Source organism: Wasmannia auropunctata, unplaced genomic scaffold (genome assembly GCF_000956235.1).
Source record: "Wasmannia auropunctata unplaced genomic scaffold, wasmannia.A_1.0 LD335634.1, whole genome shotgun sequence".
Lineage (NCBI taxonomy): Eukaryota > Metazoa > Arthropoda > Insecta > Hymenoptera > Formicidae > Wasmannia > Wasmannia auropunctata.
Genome location: NW_012027256.1, coordinates 308,262 through 332,720, shown reverse-complemented (window position 1 = coordinate 332,720; position 24,459 = coordinate 308,262). Strand labels below are relative to the sequence as shown.

Below are 24,459 nucleotides of genomic sequence, written 5' to 3'. Positions count from 1 at the left end.
AGTAACTGTATGATGACAATGAGAACTGTCGAGAAGCCGTATGAAAAACTAAGATTATTCTGTAAACGCTTATGTATAATGATCGGAAACTTGAGAGAGACCGGAAACACTGAAACACTGAAAAAAAAAGAACTTATGCAAATGTTATCACCTCAATGTGACTCTTTCGACTTTTTCTTAAGCGGAAGGTCTTCTTGCTTTGGCCCATAGAACGTTGTAAGCGAGGCCTGTCGGTACGTAATTCTCCGGAACTGTCTTCGGTCGGACTGCTTGGACTTAGCTGGCCCGTCATCGTCTCCCCTGGCGGGACAGTCGATCACACATGTCGCGTCTACCGTCTTATTTCACGAAATCTACTCTACAATCCATCTACTCATGCTCCTTTTTTCAAAGTGTATGATTCAAGATTGTTTTTCAAAGTGCGCAGGAAATATATATTTTATAATCGCGTCCCGTGCTTGACGGCACTATATATGTACATCTCCAGTGATCTAAGCTCTTTTTCACGATTTATAAATATATACTCTATTTTTTAATTTTTAAACATTCTTAAAGGTGCGACTCTCTCACTCGAGAGAGTGGAAATTGCATAGAAGATTACAGGGTGCGTTCTTTTTGGAAGAATCGAGTGACATTTAGATCGTTAATTCTGAAACAAAATATTTTGATACTTTGATATTTAGAGAGGATATGCCTGTATTTGAGAGATTGAAATGTTTCCATGCCAGTAAAAACACGGATGAGTATAAAAAATCAGATATTGATTAGAAATTATTACTGTATAGAGAAAGAGAGAGAGATAGATAGGGGGAGAGAGAGAGAGAGAGAGAGAACGTCTTATATAGAAAAATATTGACATGGTGATGGAAAGATTTTAGTATTATACGTGTCGAATATCATATGTAAGTTGTATGTTAAAAATTGGAGCATAGTTTCATAGAAATAATAGTTTCATAGAAAATGTTACAGTATCTATTATGTGCATGCAAGATTGTATTTGAACAAAATAGATTATTTTAATATCGCTTCGGAAGTGTTAACGAGAGAATATTGCACAATAGTAAAAATCAATTACAAAATTACATGTGCACATATATGTTACACATCCGCGTATTAAACATCAGGGGGGAAAATGTCAGAAGAATTACATAAGAAGGTTTTCGCATATTGACAGAATTAATTAAATGTAGAAAAAAAAATACGTAGAACAAAATGCTCGTTACATTTAATGCGCGTAAGATTTGAATATTTCTATATTCTTAAATCATTTCAGAAATATAACTTTTATTGTTTGAAAAAAATGTTAATGTAGATAAGTGTGTTGTATCGATTATTAATGAATGAAACGTAGTGCTAAAAAATCCATAACACTAGCTCTTTCAAGAAACTAATTAAATTGAAGCGCAACTAATAAAATTTAATTTAAAAAATTTATCAAATTTATGTTATGGTTTTTACTTCATGCAATAACTTAACTAAATTTGCGGAATCTAAACTACGAATTCATCTCTATTTAATTTCTAAGTAATTTCACATGTCTAAGAAAATTGTTGATTGTTGTGTAATATACTAATATACAAAATAAATAACTAATGCAACTAAAATAGATTTAAAAAAACAAAAGAAATATTTTCTAAAGTAGAAGATGTAAAAAATAAAAAATAAAAGAAATATTTTCTACAATCTTGCATTTTTCTCAAATTTTCGTTCAAAAATCTATTTCGCAAGAACGCGGTAATGATTTTGGTGAAAAGTAGATCATATTTGTGTGATATGTTGGTATTACTGCAGGTAAATTAAACAAATTTAATAAAAATCCATTCTGTAAATTTGCAATTCTATATCACATTTTTTAAGTCAAATTGTGAAGAATTTTAATTGAAGCTTTTTTAATTTTTGACAACGAAGATTTATTGTGAAAAAAATTTAATTTTGTAGAATAGATCTCCGTAAATTTCTTCAATTCATTTACTTTCGCAGTAATATTTAGATACTGTACCATATGTTGGAAGAAAGAAGAGGGATCTTCCAATAGATATGTTAATAAATATATTGTGTATAAGCTAAAGCAGGGGGGGGGGCGGGGGGGCTAGGAATTTACCTGATGAGTTTCTATACTCTACGGAAGAGACAAAGCGCAGCTTTGGCGCCTTTTGGTGAGGTAAGATAGAATGAAGCTTAACATGGTTACGTTCATCGCTAGTAGATGATTGGAATCTATCTGAAACATGCCACATCGAACGTCTAATATGAGGGGAGGGGTAACAAGTAAGACAGACCACGATATAGTAATCATCTTGTCTCGATACGTTGTTTCACGATCGTACATCGTGTCAATGTTGCACACCTCGAGCCTGAGTCTCGGGAATACTGACTAAGTGTAATTGATGCGATAAAAGTGTAATGCCTTAATAACACCTCGCCTGAAATAAAGTCGCCTGAATTTATAGCTTATGAGCGATTCATGAAACTTCATATGAAATTTTGCGCATTTCTAGATGTACTTCAAAATTGTATGTTTATGAATCTGCCAAAATGACATTGTATATGTTGATCTCGTAATCATAATTTGACTTGATAGTAAAAATAGTAGATAATGACGTGATGAGAATTCCAATGAGACAAAATATTACACGATATTAACACACGCACGACGTAGTTACGTGAATTGCTGTAAACACCTGTACGATGTTGCTTCGATTAGAAAAAAGTATGTTAAATTAATATTAATTGATACACTATGTTACAAGAAGATTGTCAGAACAAGCGATAGTTGGGCAAAGAATTTCAAAGTGGAAGACTCGTGATATTCGAAGAATTAATTGGAATCAATCGAATGTGTCCTTCGGCCTGAGAAGGCTGCCTGGAATTGAGTGTCAATATATGGAATTGTCGATAGATGTTGTCGTCGTTCTAACTGTGAAAACAATTAATGACAGTTAGTTTCGTGCCGTTGAGTAATGGATGAAAGCGACAGAACATCGAAGCAACTACGTAATAGAAAGTGACTACGCAACGATTAGTAGGGTACCAACTGTTGGACATTACCATTGTCTAAATACTGCTATGTAATAAGTTCCTTATGAGTTTTGCGTATAAGACGTGATAGAGGAGACGATAATAGAGATATCAGTGTTCTAAGAGAAAATACCGCGAAATAAGATTGCGCGCTCTACAATTTCTTTACGAGTTCGTTGTATATTATTGTACAACAATATCTCTACACAATTTTACGATCCTTTTTCCTAAATTTTTGTCACAATTACATTGTGACCAACTTTAATCTACTTGATCAATCTCGTTTCACGGTAAAAGTGGGTTGAGGAGGCAATAAGAAGTGGACGAAGACCGAGGTAGGCGACGCAAGAAACAGGATCGAGCGATCGAGGTATGATCAAAATTACAAAAAAAGTGATAAGCATGAGAGGGGCACACACCAGCAGGATATATATCATAGATCGTGTTAGAATTGATTGAGTTGTAGAATCGGTCTGCTTACCTCCGTTCCCTAGCTAGCAATGGAAGCAACGTAATGATCAATGTGTCAATAATACGACCAGAGAAAGAGAGAGAAAGAAAGAGAGAGAGAAAGAGAGAGAAGAGAGAGAGAGAGGCGCAAACGGACTTATGTCTTAAAGCGACGCCTTAAATGGTATGCGATTAATCGAGGGATCTGTTTTCCGATGGTGAGGACGGCATTGGACTATCCGAGACAAGAATTCTCGTCCTTAAACGAAGGGCGAACGACAAAATTCTTCAAGTTGCAAGCCTCGCTGTAAAGGGGAAAATAAAGTGAAGACAATTGCGTCAAGAACCGCGCGAGAAACCACGAATGTAAAGGGATAAAGAGAATCATCGTTGTGGCTAAGAGAAAAAGAAAGATAGAGACAGAGAGAGAGAGAGAGAGAGAGAAAGAGAGAGAGACTGTTGGCAGTGGTCTATAGACAATGGCTCGATCCAACTGTGGTAGCAGTCAGCGATTCTTCGCACTGACTGCGCGTACGACAATAATGAGACATATGCGAGAGGCTTGCAGTCGCATCGATCGTATAATCGATAGTTTCGGGACCTTCTAAAGAAGGTTTATAGGATTCTCGAAAGTAATGGAATACCTGTCGTCGACGACGGCTGCTCGGCACAGGTCGCCCCGGCGGCCGTTTCGCTCGCCTCGCGCAAAGTAGCAGATCCGGCACTGGTGCTCGATACGGATCCTGCAATCGTGAGATATTACTATAGTCGTGAAAAAGACACATGAAAAAAAAAACAGAAAATAGCGACAATAATGCATTACATTTATAAACATATACATATTTTTATGCAACCGTGAGATATAACTATACAGCCGTGAAAAAATACACGAAAAAAAAAACAGAAAATAGCGACAATAATGCACACACACATTTATAAAACATATACGTATTTTTTAAATTTAATCTGATTGCATGTTTATCGTAATATCTACTGTGACGTTTTAGATATTACTGGATAATTGGTTTTATGATAAGAAATGCAAAGGAATTAATAGTGTAGTACCACCAATGCGAGTGCCGTTCGGAGGTGCTGTTACTTGAGTGTGATGCATTGTTTTAACCGTGCTACTCGTGTTGGATTGGGTCGAATGAGATTGAGCTGCTGTGGAATGCGACACCGGTGTCTCGGCGGGCGTGCGATTCATGTGTGCTCTCGATCCCAGATCGCCAGTCAAAAGATCCATCAACAGAGATGGCCTCTGCGTGCGCGGTTGTTGGCTCTCGGTTATCGGATGTATGTCCACCACGCTTCTTTTAGGTTCCGATTGCATCTCATCTGCACAGATTTAAAAAAAAAAACTTGATTGGAAAGTTAATTTAAATTTAAAAATAAATATTTTTATGAATTAGGATTAAATAAATTTTCGAGTTTGCTGTAAAATAATTGGGATGAAAGTAAATGTGAAACACGAGGGAAAATTCTTTACTGAAATAAGTGCGATCATTTTTCAACATTGCTAAAATACCAACCGGATCTTCGATTCTCAATTTCCTGCTTTAGATTCTTCAACTCGTGAATGAGATCCATGAGCAGCGCGCCCCGCGATTTCGGCACAGTGGTACTGCTCCCATTGATCTTCTCGCGTATGATGGTGTGCATGTTTCGTTCGTGCTCGGATATCGGTGCTTGTCCGATCTTATAGACGATGAATGGAAGCATTTGAATGTACAGAGCTGTGCGGTGGGTCACGATAAATTCTATGAAATTCCAGAGGTACGTGGAAGCTTCGTTGCGCTTATTCAGGAGACGCATCGCACGTAGAATTACCCGCCATTCCGTTCTCAGTTCAGTCTCGAAACATATCGTCATTATTTTAAGCGCTAAAATCAAACAGTCAGGCATTAGATCTAAATTGCTTGTAAGAGCAAAAGTAACGTTCAAGCACGGTAATTTTATAGCAATTTTATAGCAATCATATATAATAATTATAAAATCAAAGAAATTATATATAATAACTTATTTTCTAATTTTAGCAAAAATGTATTTAATATTTATGTTCTTTATATATGTAAATCTTACCTAAGAAGGCAACCTGGTATAATGTTAATGATGTTTTCATCAGAGCTTTTGGATCTCGCGCGGTGAACGTTATACTACCGGTCCTTGTATCCGTTGGTGGTCTTTGCATCAGTGGTATCGGTTTCGCACCCGGCGGCCAAAGTGCGTTCAGTACGGTCGTTAAAGCGAAAGAGATGTCCGATTGTTTCAGTTTCGGTACATCTGAAGGCATCAGTTTAAGATAATATGTATGATTTAAAATAATATATAAGATATATTCGTAATGTCGTTTTCTCGAATGTTACAGTGATCTTTTTACCTTTTCTCCCAGTTCCAACGCGCAGAAATAATGGTATCAACAAGTTCAACAGGGCATTCTCCGTGCGAGCCTGAGTGGCAAACATGTTCTGACCGCCGAGAACATTTTCCAAGGAATATCCCTCGCCGAAGGATATCACGTGTAGAGCAATCAGACGTAGCACCGTCGAGCAAAAATGCGGAGGCGGAAGTGGTGCGGGCAGCTTGCTCATTAGAGCAGCTGTGGAGGCTGAAGTTAAATCCTCAGACAGATGGTCTCCGACAATTAAAGCCTGAAAGGAGATTAACGATTAATTGAAATTGAAAATAAATAAAATTCAATTAAATTAAAGTAGATCTGAATAATAGCAGAAAAAATAATTTTAATATCTACCTGACAAGTGGACAACAACGTTTTCAAATACTGAAAGTGCGCGATGTACGGACTTTTCGCCAGAGTTTCGTAAACCCCTTTCAAAAGATCACTGGCAGCGGCCCAATCGGTATTTCTTCTGATCGACGGTTTTTTGTGTATTTTACTGAAGGTCTTATCCAATCTCCTGAGAATGAGCGTTAACGCCGGTCTCATCTCGTCGGCCGCCCACTCGGTTGAAGGGAGAATATCGTTCATGTATCGCTTGAGCCCGCGGCAACCCATAGTAACCGGGTCGTATGGAGAAATTTTCAGAAGACTATGAGCGATGTCAGCTAAGCGCTAAATGATAACAATTATTTTTTAAACATAAATCTTTCTAGGAGCAAATATAATCGTATGAAAAATAAAAAATATGAAAAATTATGTTTTATGAAAAAAAGAATATCCTACTTCGTTACTTATTAAATTCATTGTCTAGAGATAAATTAAACGTTGCAAGTAATGTTACGAAGATAATCGTCAATTTACCACATGGCATTTTGAATCCAGTAATTCGATATTTTTTGAATCCTGAGACTTCCTGTTAAGCTCTGCCAAACGAACGGAACAGCGAGCCACAAAATCCCCGACCATATTTAACAAAGTGTCGCGCGGTCTTCTGAACTCGTTCTTATGGAAATCCTCGTCTCGATCATAAAAGTGTCGAGCTTTCGAATGTTCTAAATATTTCGTGTGGGTGTCTTCTTCGAAATCGAAGCCCGGCGAATACGGACCTTTGCCGTAATTCCGTTGACTGGAACCTTTATGTTCGGGACTCGATTTCTGCGGACCATTATAATACCTGCAGCGAGAATTAATGAGGCATTAATTTTATTAAATAGCATTGGAAAAGAAGCGAACTGTGGCGAATTTAATTCATACTTTGTCAACGCTTCGGAATTGTTGACTAATGTCCTAACTGCAATTGCCAATTGATTTATTATCTCCTTCTCCGTTTTGCCTTCCTTATTGTACGTGGGTAATTGAATCTGTCGAACGTAGCACGGCAATATTGCCTCCAATATTGTCTGTAAAAAAATATAATGTACATTACACACTTAATAAAAATTGTGACATTGTAAATTGGCAATATTATACGTGGGATTTCTTACCAGCATCTGTTGGCCTCTGATCGAGTCAGGTGCATAAGCTATCACCATCACGCAGAGAGATATACAGTCGAGCACATCGACCATTTCGTTTTCGTCATGATAACAAAAATCTATCGCTTTCAAAGGCTTTTCTTCCTTCACTAATTCCCCTATATTGAGTGGATCCGGCGACGGAGTTTCCAAACTCAATAATAAGTTAAATAGGCACGTAGATGGAACCTTAACAAAATCACGACCAATATTATTTTCCAGAAATACATGCATATGTTTTTTTATTTATTATTTAATAAAAGCAAACCTTATGAGCCTCGCCGTGGACACTTATCATGTCCGTGTCCAATATGGTAGAAACGCTGCCAAACATTTGTAAAATGAAAGGTTTACGGTTCATGAGATAGAATTGCTTGACGGCGTACTCGACAGTGGTCGTCACGAGCTTGTTGGTCTGATGCGTCGAGTATAGTTGCAGTAAGGTCGGCATGATTAGCAAGTAGCCGTTTGTCGAGAAGATATTTTTAAAGTTCATCGCAGCGTTTATGTAGGTCGCCACAACGTAGCGTAGAATGCAAGAGTCCTCGCTGTGAATGATCACGGCGCCGTTCAAGACGTTCAGAAAGAGGTGTATATCACCGGAATACGCGAAATTGCCGGCCATGGCCTCGAACATGCGCGCGATCAGTCTGACCCACATAAATTTGTGCATCACATCCAACCCAAGGAGTTCCTAAATTCAAAGAGAATTTTATGTTTATTTATTAATATTATGTACATTATTTTAAACGATATGATCTGATATAAATTATTAGATCGAGCAGGTTGAAGCGCGTAAGAGACTTAAATACATACTCTGCCGATTTCGCCACCTTTGTACAGATCCAAGTCCGCTTCTAATGCCTTTCGCGGAAACGATGGTAGCTTCATGAGTTCTTCGTGAAGAAACACAACTCTCTGCACTACCATATCAACATTCTTCAGAATCGCCCAGGTCAGCAGTACCTTTCCTATTTCTACGAATTTGTGCATCAATTCCTGCCGTTGCAATGCATTGAACGCATCCTCCGGCTTCATGTGAACGAGTTCGATTTGCGGGAATTGAGATCTCTTGAAAAAATAGTGGTCTCTGACGTACGACGATGGATTGTGTATTTGATCTGCAAATTGACGAAAAGTATCATCAGTATTAATAAAATTATTGAATAGTAAAGTTATTGTTAAATCAAATAGAATAAATAAAGAGCTCACGCGTTTTGTAATCCACGAGGAAATACTCGTGATGCTTTGATTCCTCGACACCAAAAAAGTCCAAGGACTCCCGGAGTATCTGACAAAATTGCGTGTCCTCTTGGACCGGAAACTGCGAGGGTATCTCTCCGGCGTCAGGATCCTGCGGTCCGTGAACGATGATTTTCTTCGCCGATGGAACATTCGCTGTAAGTAGAATTGACGCATCGCATTGTTCCTTGCGCAGGATTTGCTTTAGATCTTTGAACATAATGCCGTGTACACTGTGCACCACCTGAGAAAATTATTATTGGCAATTCTATATTAAATGAATAAATGGAACGTGTAAAAAGGATTAAAAACAGGCTTATATTTTACCATCCACAGAATTGACAACGCGGTTCCGATCAACTTTTGGCCCTCCTCGTGTGGAGTGCGGACATAAAACATGACGTATCCGATAATATAATTGTACAGCGCGAACGCAGCCTGTTGCGGCAACTTCGGGACAAATCTGATAAGGTGTCTCAGAATCTTGAACATTAACTCCTGCTTCTCTCTCGTAAGACGTTCCAGTACGTAGCGGAGAAACAGCGCGCTGTCTTCCACCAAGCAACTCCAGATCACCTGATAGAAAAATAAATTAACGTTATTAAATATCAAGACATGTGAGATGACAGCTTACAAATTTATTATTTTTGTACCTGATACGCCACTTCGTACACCGCATTTCCATCGTCGGAGACCGCTGGATCGTCCAGGAGATTAATAATTTGAACAATCGCTGAACATAGCGATGAGGGAAACAACGAGAGAGCCGACTGAGCGTGATGCGTTTGAGTATTCCTCGGCACAGTGTCAGCAGCATCTTCGTCCCCTACATTTCCTTCATTAAAAACGGAGAGAAATATTGCAAGCAAAGGATGTTCAGAAAGAAATGGATTGTATACCTTCGTCGTGATCGTCCCCTACTGGACTGGGCTCGTAAGCGGCTTGCACGGTGATCGGTATCGTCGTAATAAGAAAATTTTCTCTCTCCTCCCGCTTCTTGTCGTCTTGCGCCTGAAGAGCCCTTGTGATCAGTTCGGTCTGCTGCTTTTTCCGCGTTTTCGTCGCGGTCACTAGAGATCTCTAAAATAAGAAGCGAGCGCGTCGCAAGTAATCTATTAATTTAGAAAATATAAAAACCCCCCCTCCCCCGTATTTATTAATTTTTTCATGGCCTAAATTATAGCTAAACAAGAACATTCTGTGTAATAAAATATGCGCTCACACTAGTTCGTGAGTACTTTAATTCTTCTTTGATATTTATTCACTCACATGATGTTCCTGATTGATAGTGACCTCCTCGACTTTCGTTTTGACCTGGGGCATCCAGGGTGGATCGACCACCGGCAAGGATTCTATCCCGATCTTCGGCGAGGGCAGAGTAAATTCTATACCTGGCGGAGATACTTTGAAAGTCAGATGAGCCGCCTCCTCCATCCGCGGCCACACTTGGTATCGCAATTTCCACAGAACTTGAAATCGCAAAATGGCATTGATGCGCACGCTGGTGTTGCTGTGCTGAAGACCCTTGTGCATCAGATCGCTGGCCTGATTCGGTGCGCGCACGGCTGACACTATAAAGAGCGCCGCTGCCGACGCGGCGACTTCTTGATTGGACTCCAATAAGAGCTCCCACGCGACAGGCAGCACCTCCACAAACAAATCCTCCGTCATGACGACCGCCCCTTTGATTAACGTGGCCAGAGGTGCGTGAAAAGCGTCCTTTACTTGAGTCTTTACATATTTCAAGATTGGCGGTGGCTCTTTATCCTTCTCTTCTTCAACATCGATTTTTGTTGTGCTTCTTCTCAAGGACTCCTTGCCTCTTTCAGAGTCCTGCTCTGCGAGATCTTTTGAAGAATCCGGTTGAGTTAATCGACCGGATTGAGAACCATCTAGATTTTTTTCTATCCTATAAAAATATTTATTAAATCAGCATTAGGTATTCAAGTGTAATTTAAAGAAAGATAGTTATTTATAAATTTTTAATTTTTGGCATTTCTATATTAAAAATCAAAAGTATTTAATAAATTAATAATATTTCATTAATTTGATATAAAACATTTATTTCATATTTAATAAGTTAAATATTAATTTTATTAACAAATAATGTAGCAGCTGCATATTTTTAAAAAATCTGAATTACTTGTACTTTCGCCCCACGCTGTCTCTCCTTCGAATAGGCGACACCTGCGCGCTAGTTTGGTCAGACACTTTACGGCTGCGTTTGTCCTTCTTATCATCCTTCTTATCAGTGTCAATATCCAACAAACCCGTGCCGTTTAGCATACCAAATTTCTCTCCGTAGATCTTCCTCACCGACTTTATCAATCTGCTGCTGGCGCGCATTTGTCGTCGATGACAGAAGGGATGACAGAAGTTCTGGTGGGAGCAATAAAAATTGAAGGAATTGGCGACTTGCACCAGCACTTTCATCCACGGAAAATTCTTGTTAGTCTCGTCGGTTTCGTTACTGTCGCTCGGACTCTCCGGTGGCTGATCGTCGCTGAGAATTCCCGGCGATTCGTCGCCGCTGACTTCGCCGGCGACACCGGGCTCGGACGTGTCGCTTCTATCGGACAGCGAGCTCACTTTTCTCTTAGATTGAATCGAATCTGCACGTTTTACTGTATCTATAAATGGAACGTAATTAATTATTATTATTATTATTAATTATTTAGACATATACATATATAATTATCGATAGTAACAAAATTAATTCTGTAATGTATGATATTGTATAATATTCTGTATTGAAATTAATATATAATTTAAAAGAATAATTTGGAGATAGAATTAATTACGTTCATAGGGAATTATTGATAATTTAATAAAATAGCCTTGTTTATTTTATGATTTATTTTAATACTTTACTTACACGCTTCGCACTCCGTATCTTTGCCCTCCTTGGTATTGCGACGGAGTTTAAGGCTTCTCTTTTTAAACGAGCCAGTCGCAGCACTGGCAGTACTGCGACGAAGGAGGAACGGCCTACTTTGAGGTGCCTGCACCCTCTTTGCCTTCTCCTTCTCGACATTTTGGGCTTCCTCACCTTGAATCGTAACATTCGATTTGCTGCTTCCCTCAGACTCATTATCGGGTTCGTAGAGGACAAAACTGATTTTGCGCTCCGCTGGAATAAATTTACATTTTTGCCGGTCAAACACTTCCGATGAAACAAGATGATTTTCATTTTAGAATAAAACGCGCTCGTTAATTTTACACTCATTCCAGACTAACCGACAACGTCGCGATCGCCGGCTATGGATTGAAGGCTCTGCGCGGACGCCTGCGAGTGGCCCATGGACGACAGAGCCACGCTCCACCGTCGGTTCGCCTCTCGACTGTACATCCTTTCCCAGGGCGGCGGACGTTCCTTCGTCAACAGTTTACTCGACTTCGGTAAAGTTTGGTAAGTCTCTCTGAGAAACGCTGTCACTTCCAGCAGCAGAACACAAGCGACGAGACGTAACGCGAACGGGCATTGGGACCCATAATTATTTATGCTAGCTGAAAGTTATAAAATCGTAAGTTATTAAATCTCCATCTGACTGCCGAGTCAATCCTCTCGTATCTTAAAAGTACAGGACTAGTACCATCATCAAGGAAGTCTTCCTCCTCATCTTCCAAAACCAAGTCTCTCTGTTTGCTCTCATCAGACACTATACTGGTTACCTGCTCCATATTTTGCTTATCCTCAGCCATGAACTCTTCCAAGCGCGCTCCTATTGCCTGTTTCAATTAGAATCTCATGTTTCATTTCGTCCAACGATTCTTTCGGTGAAGAGAAGAAGTGTCTGTCAAGCTCAAGAAATACCTCGGCCCATTGATAAAATAACTTTCCCGCGGTGCGTTGTAGAATGTGAACGCGTCTAAGTGCGGTGGAGGCGTTTCGATTGTTTATCGGCACAGACGGTCGGAACATGGGGAAATTGTGCTTCATCCACGCGGGCCAGTGGCCCTTGTTGCACTGGTGCACCAAATACGCGCACTCCAGCATCAGGCAAGCGCGAGATACTATCGGCGCGTATGGCTGTAATCACACAGTTAAAGTATGCTTTCAGCTTTTCTCGCATTCCATAAAAATATAAAGTGCGAAAATACAAGTGTAATTATTACAAGGTCTAGAAGCGACGCCATTAGATGGGGATCGGGAACGGAGCCTGGTTGGCAGGTCTCCAGAAGGAATGAGAATCGTAACATTCCTTCGAACACCGCGAAGCGAGGTACCAATCTTCTTTCCTTCAGTACAATGAACTCGGACTCTCTGCAAGCCTCGCCGAGCTCCATGGAATTCTTTCGACTGAAATCTAATCGGAAACAGATGCATATCCCGACGGGTGAGTAAGCATCAATTCGCGGTTTTGTAGCAACGAAATAATATAACATAAAATCGTACATATATAAAAAATTTGTGTAAAATGCAAGTATATAAATCTACTCTTACAATTTCCGGGTGTCTCTTCCATGCTTTCCTTCTTCTTGCTCTTTCCAAAGCCGATTTTATTCAACTGATCCTCCATCCGACGTTTCGCTTTTTGCAGAGTTATACCAACTCTAAAAAAAAAATTAACACGCATATTTCAGTATGCACTGTTCTTCATTCCTCGATATAATAGAACAATTCATGTAGGCACGCAGGGTCTTTTAAATAGTCTTTTAAATAAACGACCTACCCGCGACCGGTTCGCGACGCGCTGCGATGATGGCCGTAATGGAAGCTGGGTTGTCTAACAAAGCTGCCGTCTGTAGGCGACTCGCTGCTCTCGTGGCTATCAGTAGAATCGGTCCGACTGTACTCCTTCCGGAACCAATTAACTAAAACCGATCGAAATGACTTAGTACACATAATGGCTCACAGTGCGCCGCAAATGATACGCGCAATTCCTGCCGCTCACCGATACCACCGATTTGAAACCGCGTCGATTTCCGCGGTCCCATCAGAGAAGGCTCACCGATACCTAAGTTGCGCTCGCTCTGCCGGGGCGTCAATACGTGATGTTTTTTGCGCAGATTGCCCAACGGGCTCTGACTGATCTTGACGTTTTCCTCGCTCAATTCCGTTTCGAGGAGACTCTGCAAATTCGATCCCGCCTACCCAGTTAAAGCCTTTTAATACTATACAGAATGACAGACAGCAGAGTAAATAGTGTGCGATTATTGTCGTAATATTTACAGCGCAAGTGGACGATGTGCTCCTCTTCTTAAAGAGGAACTTTCGCGTGCCTCTGTCGTCAACGGTGAAACACGTGTCTCCACCGATGTCCGCATGTTCCTCTAAATCCGATTGATGAATGTGTCTGTGAAAAAAATTAACATTAAACGTATAAAAAGATTGCGAGAGAATTCTTAGAAAAGCGTTTATTTGCTTCTCAGTAATATTATATTTTTCAATACTGAGAAAAAAAATTTTATTTGATTAAAAAGAATGATTTATTTGTATAGTCCTAACATTTAAATATTTATTCAAACTAAGTCAATCCTTTTTTTTAATTATGAGGAATGTTTCTTAATAGAAAGAAACATTTTAAAGAAAAAATTTATTTAAATTTTGCTTAGTTTTAAAACAAATAAATCTTTATTTAATTACAATTTTTATATTTGAAAAAATCCGTTTTCTTATTTTAAAGAAACTGTTTATTTCTTTTTATACTACAACATTTCCAATTAAAGAGATCTTTTTTAAATTAAAAAAAACTCAACTTACTTTATAATTGTTTTTAAAAGTTACTTTGAATATATAAATATTTTTTTCAATCTGTTAAACGTTTCTTTCACTTAAGAAAAGTACGTTTAAAGAAATATATTTATTTTATTTTAACAAATTTTTTTTCTCAGTGAACAAAATTACTTGATTTATTATTATTAAGATGTTCATATTTAGGTCCTACGAACCTAATAACACGCGTTGTCTGCATGTTGCTGTTGCATCGTTTATTCGGCCGATCCGCGGAATCCAGGATCCCGCTCAGAGCGACCCGTCGGAAGATACCACCGTGCGCCTCCTTGACGTATGTCATCAGTTGTCGCACGTCGCAGTAAAGGTTGATGTTCTCCTGCGCCTTCAGCTGCTTTGTGGAACCGATGAGGCGTGTAACCAGGACCTTGAACACGCAGGCCACGATCTGACCCTCGATACCGCGCGACCCGTAACCGCCGGCGTTGTACGACGTCGCGACGCCGCTCGCCGTCGTGATGACGTTGCCGCCGCTGCCGCCCGAAGTGCCGACCCCGCTTCCGCCGGCGCCGAAGTTCGTCGCGTAGCCACTTTGAGATGCCACATCCGGCGATTTTCCCGACATTCTTTTCTGATCTGAGAAGAAGATTAAAAAACCGAGTCTTTTACATTAAGATAAAATAAAAAATCTATTTTTCTGTGCACAATATAGTTCCCCAGTAAACGAGAATGGATTGAAACAGATTGAAAAAATTCATATCAACGTTTGCGAATGCGTACTTCTAAAAATCTGAATCCATTTCAATGCCCAATGCCTTTGTATTCATTTAGGAATTGCATGAAGCACATTTTCTATGCTATTCAATCCAAAAAAATTCAGCTTTAAAAAGTAAATTGTGAATACTGATTAATTCAAAATTCTATATAGGAAATGCAGTTTTTTCAATTTGATTAACTTCAAAAAAGTTTCTTTGTGAAAATGGATCGTGAATGTTATTCAATTAAAAATTGTGACTAGGAAGTGCATTGTTTCAATTCATCTAAATCCAAAACAATATTATATTATATTTGTATTATAAAAAAATAGAAATGCATTCATTTTCACGGAGGCCAAGTCCATTTCAATCCATAAATTAAACAATTTTAATTTATTTTAATCCTTTCCCGTTTACTGGGTCAAGTATAATAGCATCTTTTTTTAAATTTGCATTTAAGTGTTACTCACTAAGCGGCGACAGCAATGAACTCGGATCGACGCAGTATCCAACATACGCGTGAAAGAAGTCCAAGATTTCCGTCAACGGCTGCTCTCGTACCATCATTCGTAAAAATCGCGAGAATTGACGGGAGCTCGCGCGATGCAGTTTCGTCAGGATAGTCTGACCCTGGGAGCGGCAGATATCAGCCTGAGGCCCGCGTACCCCGTCCAAGCAACCGTGCGGGCAGCCTAGATGCCTCAACACTCGGATCACGCAGTTCATGAGGAGATTGTGAGCGGTCGGCTTGCCCTTGCCACTCAGATCGTATCTATGTTCCTGTTCCGTCGGCGAATCCTGCTTCTTTCCTGTTTCCGACTTATTGTCGATCCCCGTACCAGATCCTGACACGAGAAGTAACACTGACTTGAACATAATTATGTAACAAATCTTTCATTTTATTCTCATTATTAAAAGAACCGCGAAAAATATAAATTCTTAAAAGATACAAAGTTAAGTTACTTAAAATTCTATTTCATTCAAATATAAATAATATGTTTAATTAATCTAATTTCATGCCTGCATTACTGCCGATGGCCTCCTCTCGCAGGCAATGCTTCATCACTCCCATGTCCATTAAGAGCTCCATCAAGTTCAGCATAATCTCGCAGACTCGCGGCGTACAGGTGGTACTATCTCGCAAAGCAACAAAGTGTATCGCCTAGACAAAATACGTGTGTAATCAAAAAAATTGAGAAAATGCAATGTTTCATATTTTGCAATTACCTTCAAGACGACTTGAAGATCAACATCGCCTTCCTTGGTGATGTAACACGCGGAGCCCGGAGCTTCCGGCACTTCGTCGCTCATGTAAGTGATATTGGAATCCGTCTGAGACCTCGTGAGACTGGGTTTCCTCTCAGAACACAAACGACTGCCTTGGACGCTGATGATATCTAACTGACTGTCGATAGATCCCTGAAGAGAAAATAATCAGATGCTTAAAAAATATGAATATTAAATAATTAATGTAATATTAGTTCCAAGAATAATTAGCAACGATCATGCTATTAAATTGTATCCTGTGTGTGGGATAAACAAGTGGGATAAACGGGAAAGAAAATTAAAGATACCATCGTACTTTGCAGAAAATTGCAGGTTTCTTTACCTGACGCTTCATGTAATCGGGGGATGGGGTTGGCGTGTGTTCCGTGACGGTGATAATAGGGTTCGGCGCGGTGTAGGACTGACTGTAAAACCGACTCTGCTTCCTCTCGATGCGAGTATCGCCGATGTACCTATAAAACAGCGTAGATCAGAAGTCCAATTTGATGGTGTCGTTTCGAATATCCTCATGCCAAATTGCCAACGCGAGCCCTAGTCAAGCACTATGATCTCGCTTTTATGATTTCGATCTACGATCGTGCGCCTGTTCCGTCGACACATGCACGATGATTTTTAACAACTTTTCGTATCAACGTTGCCCAGATAATCACGAGGCTAACAGTATAAAATCGAAAATCAGTATATAATCAGAACAAAAGATATATATTTAAAAACTTTCAAATACATAAAGAAAAAAAAGGTGGTTCGGTTCTAGAAAAATAAATTGAACATTAATATTTGTACTAAAAATTAGCATTGAAGTTAATTAAATTTAATACATGTAAAGATGGATTATTAGAAAAATTGTTTTTATTTCTTTTCTAAATATATTTGAGAAAACTGTTAAAATACTAAATGATTCACATATATCTTACAATTAGACTGTTGTCATCAATTCTTTTAAATAAATTGAAAGCAATAAGACGGGATTTTTATTTGTTTATTAAGAAACTAAAAATATATTAATCCTTATATCAACAATTTTAAATTAAAAGATCAAAGGGCAACGTTATTCGATTTCTGATGTACTTCATTGTATACATGCATAAATATGTAAAACGAGGATGTTTCTACAATGTAATCTTCTGATTTATATCTATTAGGATTATGCTGGAATGTAAAATAATAGATTATAAAAGCAAAATGAGGAAAAATTTATTAACTTTGATAATGGGTTTTAATTAGTGCAATATAATTTTAATGTAATAAAATATAAATTATACATATTTTTAAATGTTGTAAAATAATATATAAAGATATAAAGTATAAAATATATAAAGATGTCATAAATAAATAGTCATTGATTTCGACGATTAGAAAATTATTATCTCGTGTGTAAATGTTAAAAAGCTGGAATGAGATAGAATGAGAAAGGGAACGATTTTATGTACGAAAAACTTAACAAAACATAAATTATTATTAAAGAATCGAAATTATTACATAAATGATTAGTTAAAAAATTATTATTTGTCAATTATAATATACGCGGAGCGGGTTTGGTGATGTGCCTCATGTGCCTTCGTGGATTCTTGCCGATGTGCCGATGCGACTGAATTTCGGTGTGTTATTAAAGGGGTAAAAGTGCGCCCTACCGAAAGCAGGAAGCTCGTAAAAGAAGCGTGTGAACTGAGCTGCAGTACGGAACTTCCTCCGAATGACGTTGATGACTTACCCTCCCGCGGTCAGCTCGTTAATCAAGCAGCTGAGCACGAGTTCGGGGTGAAAGGGCGAACGAGAGAGAGAAAAGAGACACACACAGAGAAAGACCATTACGCATAAGTATTACGATAGGCTTATCAATATTTAAGCGCTGGATTAATTGTCGGAGAAGGTTAATTGTACGAGCTACATTCTTGGACCATATATCAGACTAATTACATCTAACTTCCAATAAGTAACATAAATTGCTTCCATTAAGACACATCGTTATTATTTTAACAAAAAGAACATATTTAAAAAAAACTGTATTAAATTCTAGAAAATTTGTACTATAAATCGGGGGAATTACAAATAAATCTGTACATATGCATCATTCGCCCGATTTATGGTCGAAAATATTGTTCGAGATTTAGTCAGTGTTGGATAAAAATTGCATCTAATTTTCAGTATTTTTGATCAATATAATTGCAACAAAAAGTATATAAAAATTTAAAATATGTTTGTTATGATATTCAATTGTAAAAACAACAAGAAGAATTTTTGGAATATTGTACGCATATAAGTATATCTGTTTTTTTATTATCCAACATTGATTCTCTGATCTTCTAGACCCGCAAAAAAATTTCTTGCTCTAAACATTCTTGCTCGTCTCATTACATACAGTAAGTCTAAACATAACTACGTTCCTCTTGTCTATTATTGTTTTCACACAATTAAGATATAGATATATAATTGTAAATAATTTCTTAGACTAGCCTATAAAAATATGTTCGCGTGTAAATATGCGCTATATATATACTTATAATTATCTTTTTATTGAGAATTAAAAACACACAATTAAAATTGTGTAAAATGTTATTCAGTAAATTAAAAAATAATAAAAATTATGTCAGTTAGTATAACAATCATAAAACGCGCTTATTTACGTGCGAATGAAAAAGATTGAAAATTAAAGAGAGAAAAAAATCGTATAATGTCGAAGTTCTCTATTGTTTTTTTTTCTCAAGTAAAGCCAGCAGCGCCTACCTTAAACTCGGCATACTCTTCCCTTTGATTAGATTCGTAGGATGCTTCATGTAATCGATGTCCTTTGCCTCAAAAATCTTCGAACTGGCCGAAGTTGGTCTCGATCCTCCAGTCAAATGATCCTCTCCAGTATCAAGACTTGTATGACGTTCCTAAAAATCAATGTTACAAATAAATATTAGTACAGATATTATATTAAATCCTTTAACTTTTAGATAGGAATCTAAAAAGATAATCTAGAGACATTACAAGAACTAATGAAATGACGAATGGATTTGGCTATGATTTGTGCAAAAGTAAAATAAATTATTACTTTCTTTTGTTATTATTATCAAGCAATTAAAACATTTGATCATTTACCTGCTCGAATAACATTTTGGGTTCTTCCTGGCCAATTTTCTCAAGTGCCTTCTCCGACTTCGAGAGAAGTTTTGTTTCCACAAAGGCCTTAAGATCGGCCATTTTCATGCGCTTTTTCGTCTTCTCGCTGGCGCGTCTGGTATGCCTCGATTCGCCTTCTTGGCCTTCGCGTATGATAAATCTGAAAATGTGACCAAGTCTACACGAAAGAAGAGAAAGGATTTGTCCTTAGATGACAAAAATCATCGCGAATACATACCCGTTGTCAAAGAGGCATCGCGCGTGTCGGGCACCTCGATAAAATCCTTTACATCCTTCTTCTTACTCTCGGGGCTCTGATAAAACGAGACTTCGATTTTCGGTATAGGCAAGGAGTTGCTCCGGCGACGTGGCATCTGTTGCACCGAGGTTTCTTCGTTGATTCTTCGTAGCCTACGATATATAAATTCCAAGAGCCATCCATATAATAGCATTATTTTTTCAGATGTTTATTTTTATATCGGAATTATTTTAATATAGCGAGTGAGTTAAGAAGGCATAAAATCAGTACATTAATTTTCGAAATAGCATTGATTCTAATTCGCGCGAGCTAAGCTAACTGACCGATAATAGAAAAATTGAAGAGCCCAGTGAACGCCTTCCTCCTGCCATTGAGGCACGAACAGACATCTCAAAGTGGCCACGTCTAGAAAGGTTGCCGCACGAACGTCCGAATCGACGAATGTAGAACCGGTGGTGCGCTCGGTTGTAGATGTATCAGTTGCTGTTTGACGTTGTATTGAGAAACTTCCGCGCGTTTTCGAAGTCTCCTGCGCTTCTTTTTCCGTTTTAATTCTCTCCTCTTTCTCCCTGTCCATACCTCTAATCAGGAAAGGCATGATTCAGACACGAGAGTTATTTTTTTCTTAATAAAAATAAATTATTTTGATGATCAAATGAAAGTTATAGTTATGAAGCTTAACTGACCCGGTTCTCGTAGCTTTTCCATGATACTGTTTGCACGTGTCCAATCCAGAAATTGCCGTGACCTGTTCTATCGTGAACTGTTCTATCGTAGATCTCGAGGAGGTGGTCGTCCTGCCCATCGCGACGTGAAAGATGCTGGCCTCGCCCTGCGGTAGCCATAAAAATATTATTTGCCCTGCGCTCAGCCTCGAGACATTACCTCGTGTAACTCACTGCGAATATAGTGGAGACTTCTTTTACCCCATCGAGCATTCTCTCCGATTCAGTCAAAGATGGTAATCTGAATATTACCTAGCGTAATAAAAGAGATAATATTATTTTAATAATAATGTAAATTTTTCAATCAATTTTCATCACACAATTATAAATTTACCACGTGCTCGTCCTCTGCACCGGAGTTTTCCTCAGGGATCGTTTCCGGGAAAACCGTGTCCTTCGGTGACGACAGCCAAGTACTCTGCTGCTGTTATTATTTTTATAAAATTACTTTTCGTTTACAATTACAAAACTTTGATAACGCTTGTCTCATTGGATTGTAAACTTACATCTTCGTCAATTGCTCTCGAAGGCAGCGGAGCGCTTTGTTCCGAGGTCGATTGGCTAGGTGGACTTTCTACATCTACAATAACAATATTCCATTAAAGAGAAAAGTAATACGATTAAGAAACAGATGTACTAAATTAAATAGAACGGCAATATTATCAATTATAAGATATCTTTTAACAGATATATCTTATAATATTATTTTTATAGAAACATATTACAATATACGAATATATAGAATTCTGTTTTAATAAATCAAAGTGGACTCACTTCCGCCAACGAAAACGTCATCCGACAACATGTGATGCTTGGCGGACTTGAAGGATTGGCTCCAATAAATGCGCGGCTTGGCACGACAATGCGCTGTAAAGCAAGTTGTATCCGGATGCCGGCATTCGTACATGGCAGACCATATTTTTAGGCCGTTCTCCAATCGTAAATTCGTCTTAAAATCAATGTCTTTTAAGTGATTGCACAGAGGTGCAAATAGATAGATGAAGAGCTGAAAAAAGAGGTCATTGTCGTAATTTATGTTCTATCGAATCCCAAAGAGAGGCGAGATTTCGATAACTTACAGTCATGGTAGGTATCGGAAACAAGTAGAAAAAAGGATTCGACGGGTCGGCCTCGTTCTCCGCGCATTCTTCAGCTGAATCCAAAAGTATCCAGTGAAGAATGTAAAGAAGAGTCGTTTCCATCGTGCCGAGGGTCTGAAAATCCTTCCTGAAAGATTAACGATTTACGTGAAAAATTCAAGGAAGCCTGGAGAGATTATATGCTGCTCAAGTGTGGTTCACCTATTGTGCAAGAGACTAGCCGTAGCGTGGAGAACGTAAGGAAGAGCGGCCTGAATTAAACGCCAACGTGGCACACTTCTCAATATCTCGCTCAACGAGGGTGTCAGATCATTGTGAAGATCCTGTACTAAAACCCTTTCAAGGCACTATAGAAAAAAGAAAGAGAAATGCTTTAATAGAAGCTTAATAGCTTGCTACTCTTTCAACGTCATCGATTGCAAGTTTATAGAAATAGTGTTTAATATATATCGATTTTTTTAAAACAGATAATAATTAATAACTGATTATTCTAGTATTTCATGTTTTCTTTTTTTAGAGAATACGCATACTGACCGTGCACGCTTCCTTCATTTCCTGTGCGAGCATTTTGGGAATAAATAAATAACATTAGTAGAAAAATGATGACATTAACATAAAATAGTTTAAGATAAAAAAATTAACAGAATATGAATGAATTAAAACAGTAATTTTTGTGATTGGCTACGAACGAAACTAAGTGTAACGTTATTGTATTTAATAATAAATATATAATCGTGTAAATTTTTTGCTTAATCGTGCAGATACTGATATAGATATGTTACTTGCTCAGTTATAACAATGTGCATGTGCTAACTTTTAATATAGCAAAGCATAAATTGTCTAGAAATTAATAATATCGCGAATCAAACTGTGTTAAAATCAAACTATAGTAAGTAATATATTCTCTTCAATGTAAACGTACAATTATGTTTGACTACATTATTGTAATTTTATTTCAGGTTGTGTTGGAGAAATAATGTGTAATGCGGTACATCTATTACTGTTTTTGTCTGATCACAAGAGGCGAACAAACATGCGAAAGATGTGAGGATGTTAAAACTACAGAATATAATACATCAGACACGAAAGTAGGCTTGCGTGCGAGCTCACAGGCAGATATTAAACGGGCAAGCCAACTTACATGATGGCCTGGCGCGTGTTGACAGAACTGCAGGTGACACGTGGAGGCGGCCGCGTGGAGAGGATATTTTATTAGTGCGAGTAAAGCAGATATTAGCATAAAGGTAATAGGTAGAAACAATCAATTGTATGCATTGTATTAAATCCCCAATTACTTTCGCATAAATCAGGCAGGGACAATATATGCTCTTAAGGTTCAACGCAAATTAAAGGTATACGGAATAGAATACCAGGAAAGGAAATGTAAAATATGTCCATTGAGTATATATACAAGAAAATATTGTTTTTTTAATTTAAAAAGAGTAGGAGTATATAAATATAACACACGTATCACATGTATATGACGTTACAAGCCCTGAGAGTCTCCGGGTTAACGGTTTATTATATCTGTAAATAGCTTCCTAAATGTACATGATGTAAGAGTAAAATACATAAAATCGAAAATTAATATATTTTCACATTTTTCTTGAAAGAATGATAAGCATTGTGACGAGGTGCCAGTCTTTATAAAACATTGTAATCCAAAATATATTGAAAATACGAAATAAATAGTATAATATTACGTTAGTATAGACATATGAAGCAGGCTCTGAACAAGAAGCACACAATTATTTTAGCAGAGATGATTACGGAAAGCGGAAATCGAGACGGAACGGAAGTTTTTTTATACAGTAGAGTAAAAGCAATTTTATATTCACGGAAATATTCGTCCGATTGGATCGATGTGTCAGGATCAATAATATTGGAAACATTGGCGATATAATACATTGGTAATATTAGCGACTATTAATATCGCAAAACGATCGCGAATATTCTTTTTTTTTTATCAATCGTCTTGATGAATTTTGCTCGCAGGAAATTTTCACATTTTATAATTAAGTGTCTCTAATAATAAAGTGATTTTTATTGTTTTCTCTTACAATCTAAACAATATTTGGAATATTGAAACAGTTGTTACCGTGCAAGATGCTTCGTGAAGTTTTCCTAGCTTAGCTCGAATAAATGGCCTGAAAATTAACAAAATGGATCAGACGCCTATTTTAAAATAAATATGGACACGTCAATATTTTCTTGAAAAATGATAAGGATTCTATGCAATCAGCTGACCTTATGTGACGCCAAAGAAACATCTGAACCGGAATAGGCAGAGGATACTCTTGCGTTCCCCCGTCCATGGACCGCCGTTTATCCATGATTGCTTTAAATATCACTAAAATGTTTCGAGATCGCGAACGAACGAGATTGAGTTTAATTAATCGAACACGGTGTAATAATTAGTAAAATCATTGGTGCTGCCATCGCTACCACGTGTCTCACCTCACCAGACCAGATCCAACATGAACCGCTAATATTACGCCTATGTCCTGCACACACCCTCGGTAGAGTCAACAACACTCCATCAGCCGGAGTGGATCAATCCCCGATTGGGGAACGTCGGAGTCGTCGACGCACGCATAGAAATCGACAACCCGCAAGATAAAAATTTCGTCTACTCGTGCCAAGTGACTCGCACGCACTTCCCTCTCTTGCGAGAGGGAAATTCATTTCACGCCACGAAAAGGCACAATCATCGCACGCGATATTATCGTCGGCTCGTTGGACGCAGCCGCCGGAAAACGCCGACGCCGGGCATGATGTTGCCGAAGGGTAGCGCCGCACCGAAGAAGAGAGAGTAATCACGTGTGCCACTCGGCCTAGTAACACACTTCCGTCATTTCCCCGTGGATATCCCTGCGCGACGCGGGTATGCACCCCGGCGCCGGGATAGCGTGTAACTGAAGGGAGGACT

The 24,459-nt window shown here is 38.3% G+C and overlaps 1 protein-coding gene across 1 annotated transcript in view; it reads right to left on the bottom strand.

Moving 5' to 3' along the window:
* Positions 1–24,459, bottom strand: part of LOC105456540 (protein unc-80 homolog) — a 25,673-nt gene extending 1,214 nt beyond the window's left edge. The window contains 49 exon segments of the mRNA XM_011700649.1: positions 152–300; positions 4,113–4,211; positions 4,534–4,806; positions 5,001–5,351; positions 5,551–5,751; positions 5,849–6,119; positions 6,221–6,541; positions 6,731–7,043; positions 7,124–7,269; positions 7,354–7,572; positions 7,652–8,077; positions 8,200–8,504; positions 8,596–8,869; positions 8,953–9,201; positions 9,279–9,460; positions 9,525–9,705; positions 9,895–10,534; positions 10,769–11,255; positions 11,501–11,755; positions 11,863–12,132; positions 12,219–12,354; positions 12,440–12,655; positions 12,742–12,932; positions 13,070–13,179; positions 13,299–13,440; positions 13,521–13,716; positions 13,799–13,922; positions 14,518–14,935; positions 15,525–15,899; positions 16,075–16,216; positions 16,282–16,473; positions 16,664–16,793; positions 18,053–18,082; positions 19,066–19,217; positions 19,426–19,571; positions 19,574–19,624; positions 19,685–19,857; positions 20,029–20,286; positions 20,392–20,537; positions 20,605–20,682; positions 20,765–20,854; positions 20,937–21,010; positions 21,205–21,436; positions 21,510–21,657; positions 21,732–21,877; positions 22,065–22,085; positions 22,672–22,698; positions 23,629–23,677; positions 23,778–24,459. Of these exon segments, the coding sequence (XP_011698951.1) occupies positions 152–300; positions 4,113–4,211; positions 4,534–4,806; positions 5,001–5,351; positions 5,551–5,751; positions 5,849–6,119; positions 6,221–6,541; positions 6,731–7,043; positions 7,124–7,269; positions 7,354–7,572; positions 7,652–8,077; positions 8,200–8,504; positions 8,596–8,869; positions 8,953–9,201; positions 9,279–9,460; positions 9,525–9,705; positions 9,895–10,534; positions 10,769–11,255; positions 11,501–11,755; positions 11,863–12,132; positions 12,219–12,354; positions 12,440–12,655; positions 12,742–12,932; positions 13,070–13,179; positions 13,299–13,440; positions 13,521–13,716; positions 13,799–13,922; positions 14,518–14,935; positions 15,525–15,899; positions 16,075–16,216; positions 16,282–16,473; positions 16,664–16,793; positions 18,053–18,082; positions 19,066–19,217; positions 19,426–19,571; positions 19,574–19,624; positions 19,685–19,857; positions 20,029–20,286; positions 20,392–20,537; positions 20,605–20,682; positions 20,765–20,854; positions 20,937–21,010; positions 21,205–21,436; positions 21,510–21,657; positions 21,732–21,877; positions 22,065–22,085; positions 22,672–22,698; positions 23,629–23,677; positions 23,778–23,863 (9,891 nt within the window). The 5' untranslated portion in view covers positions 23,864–24,459.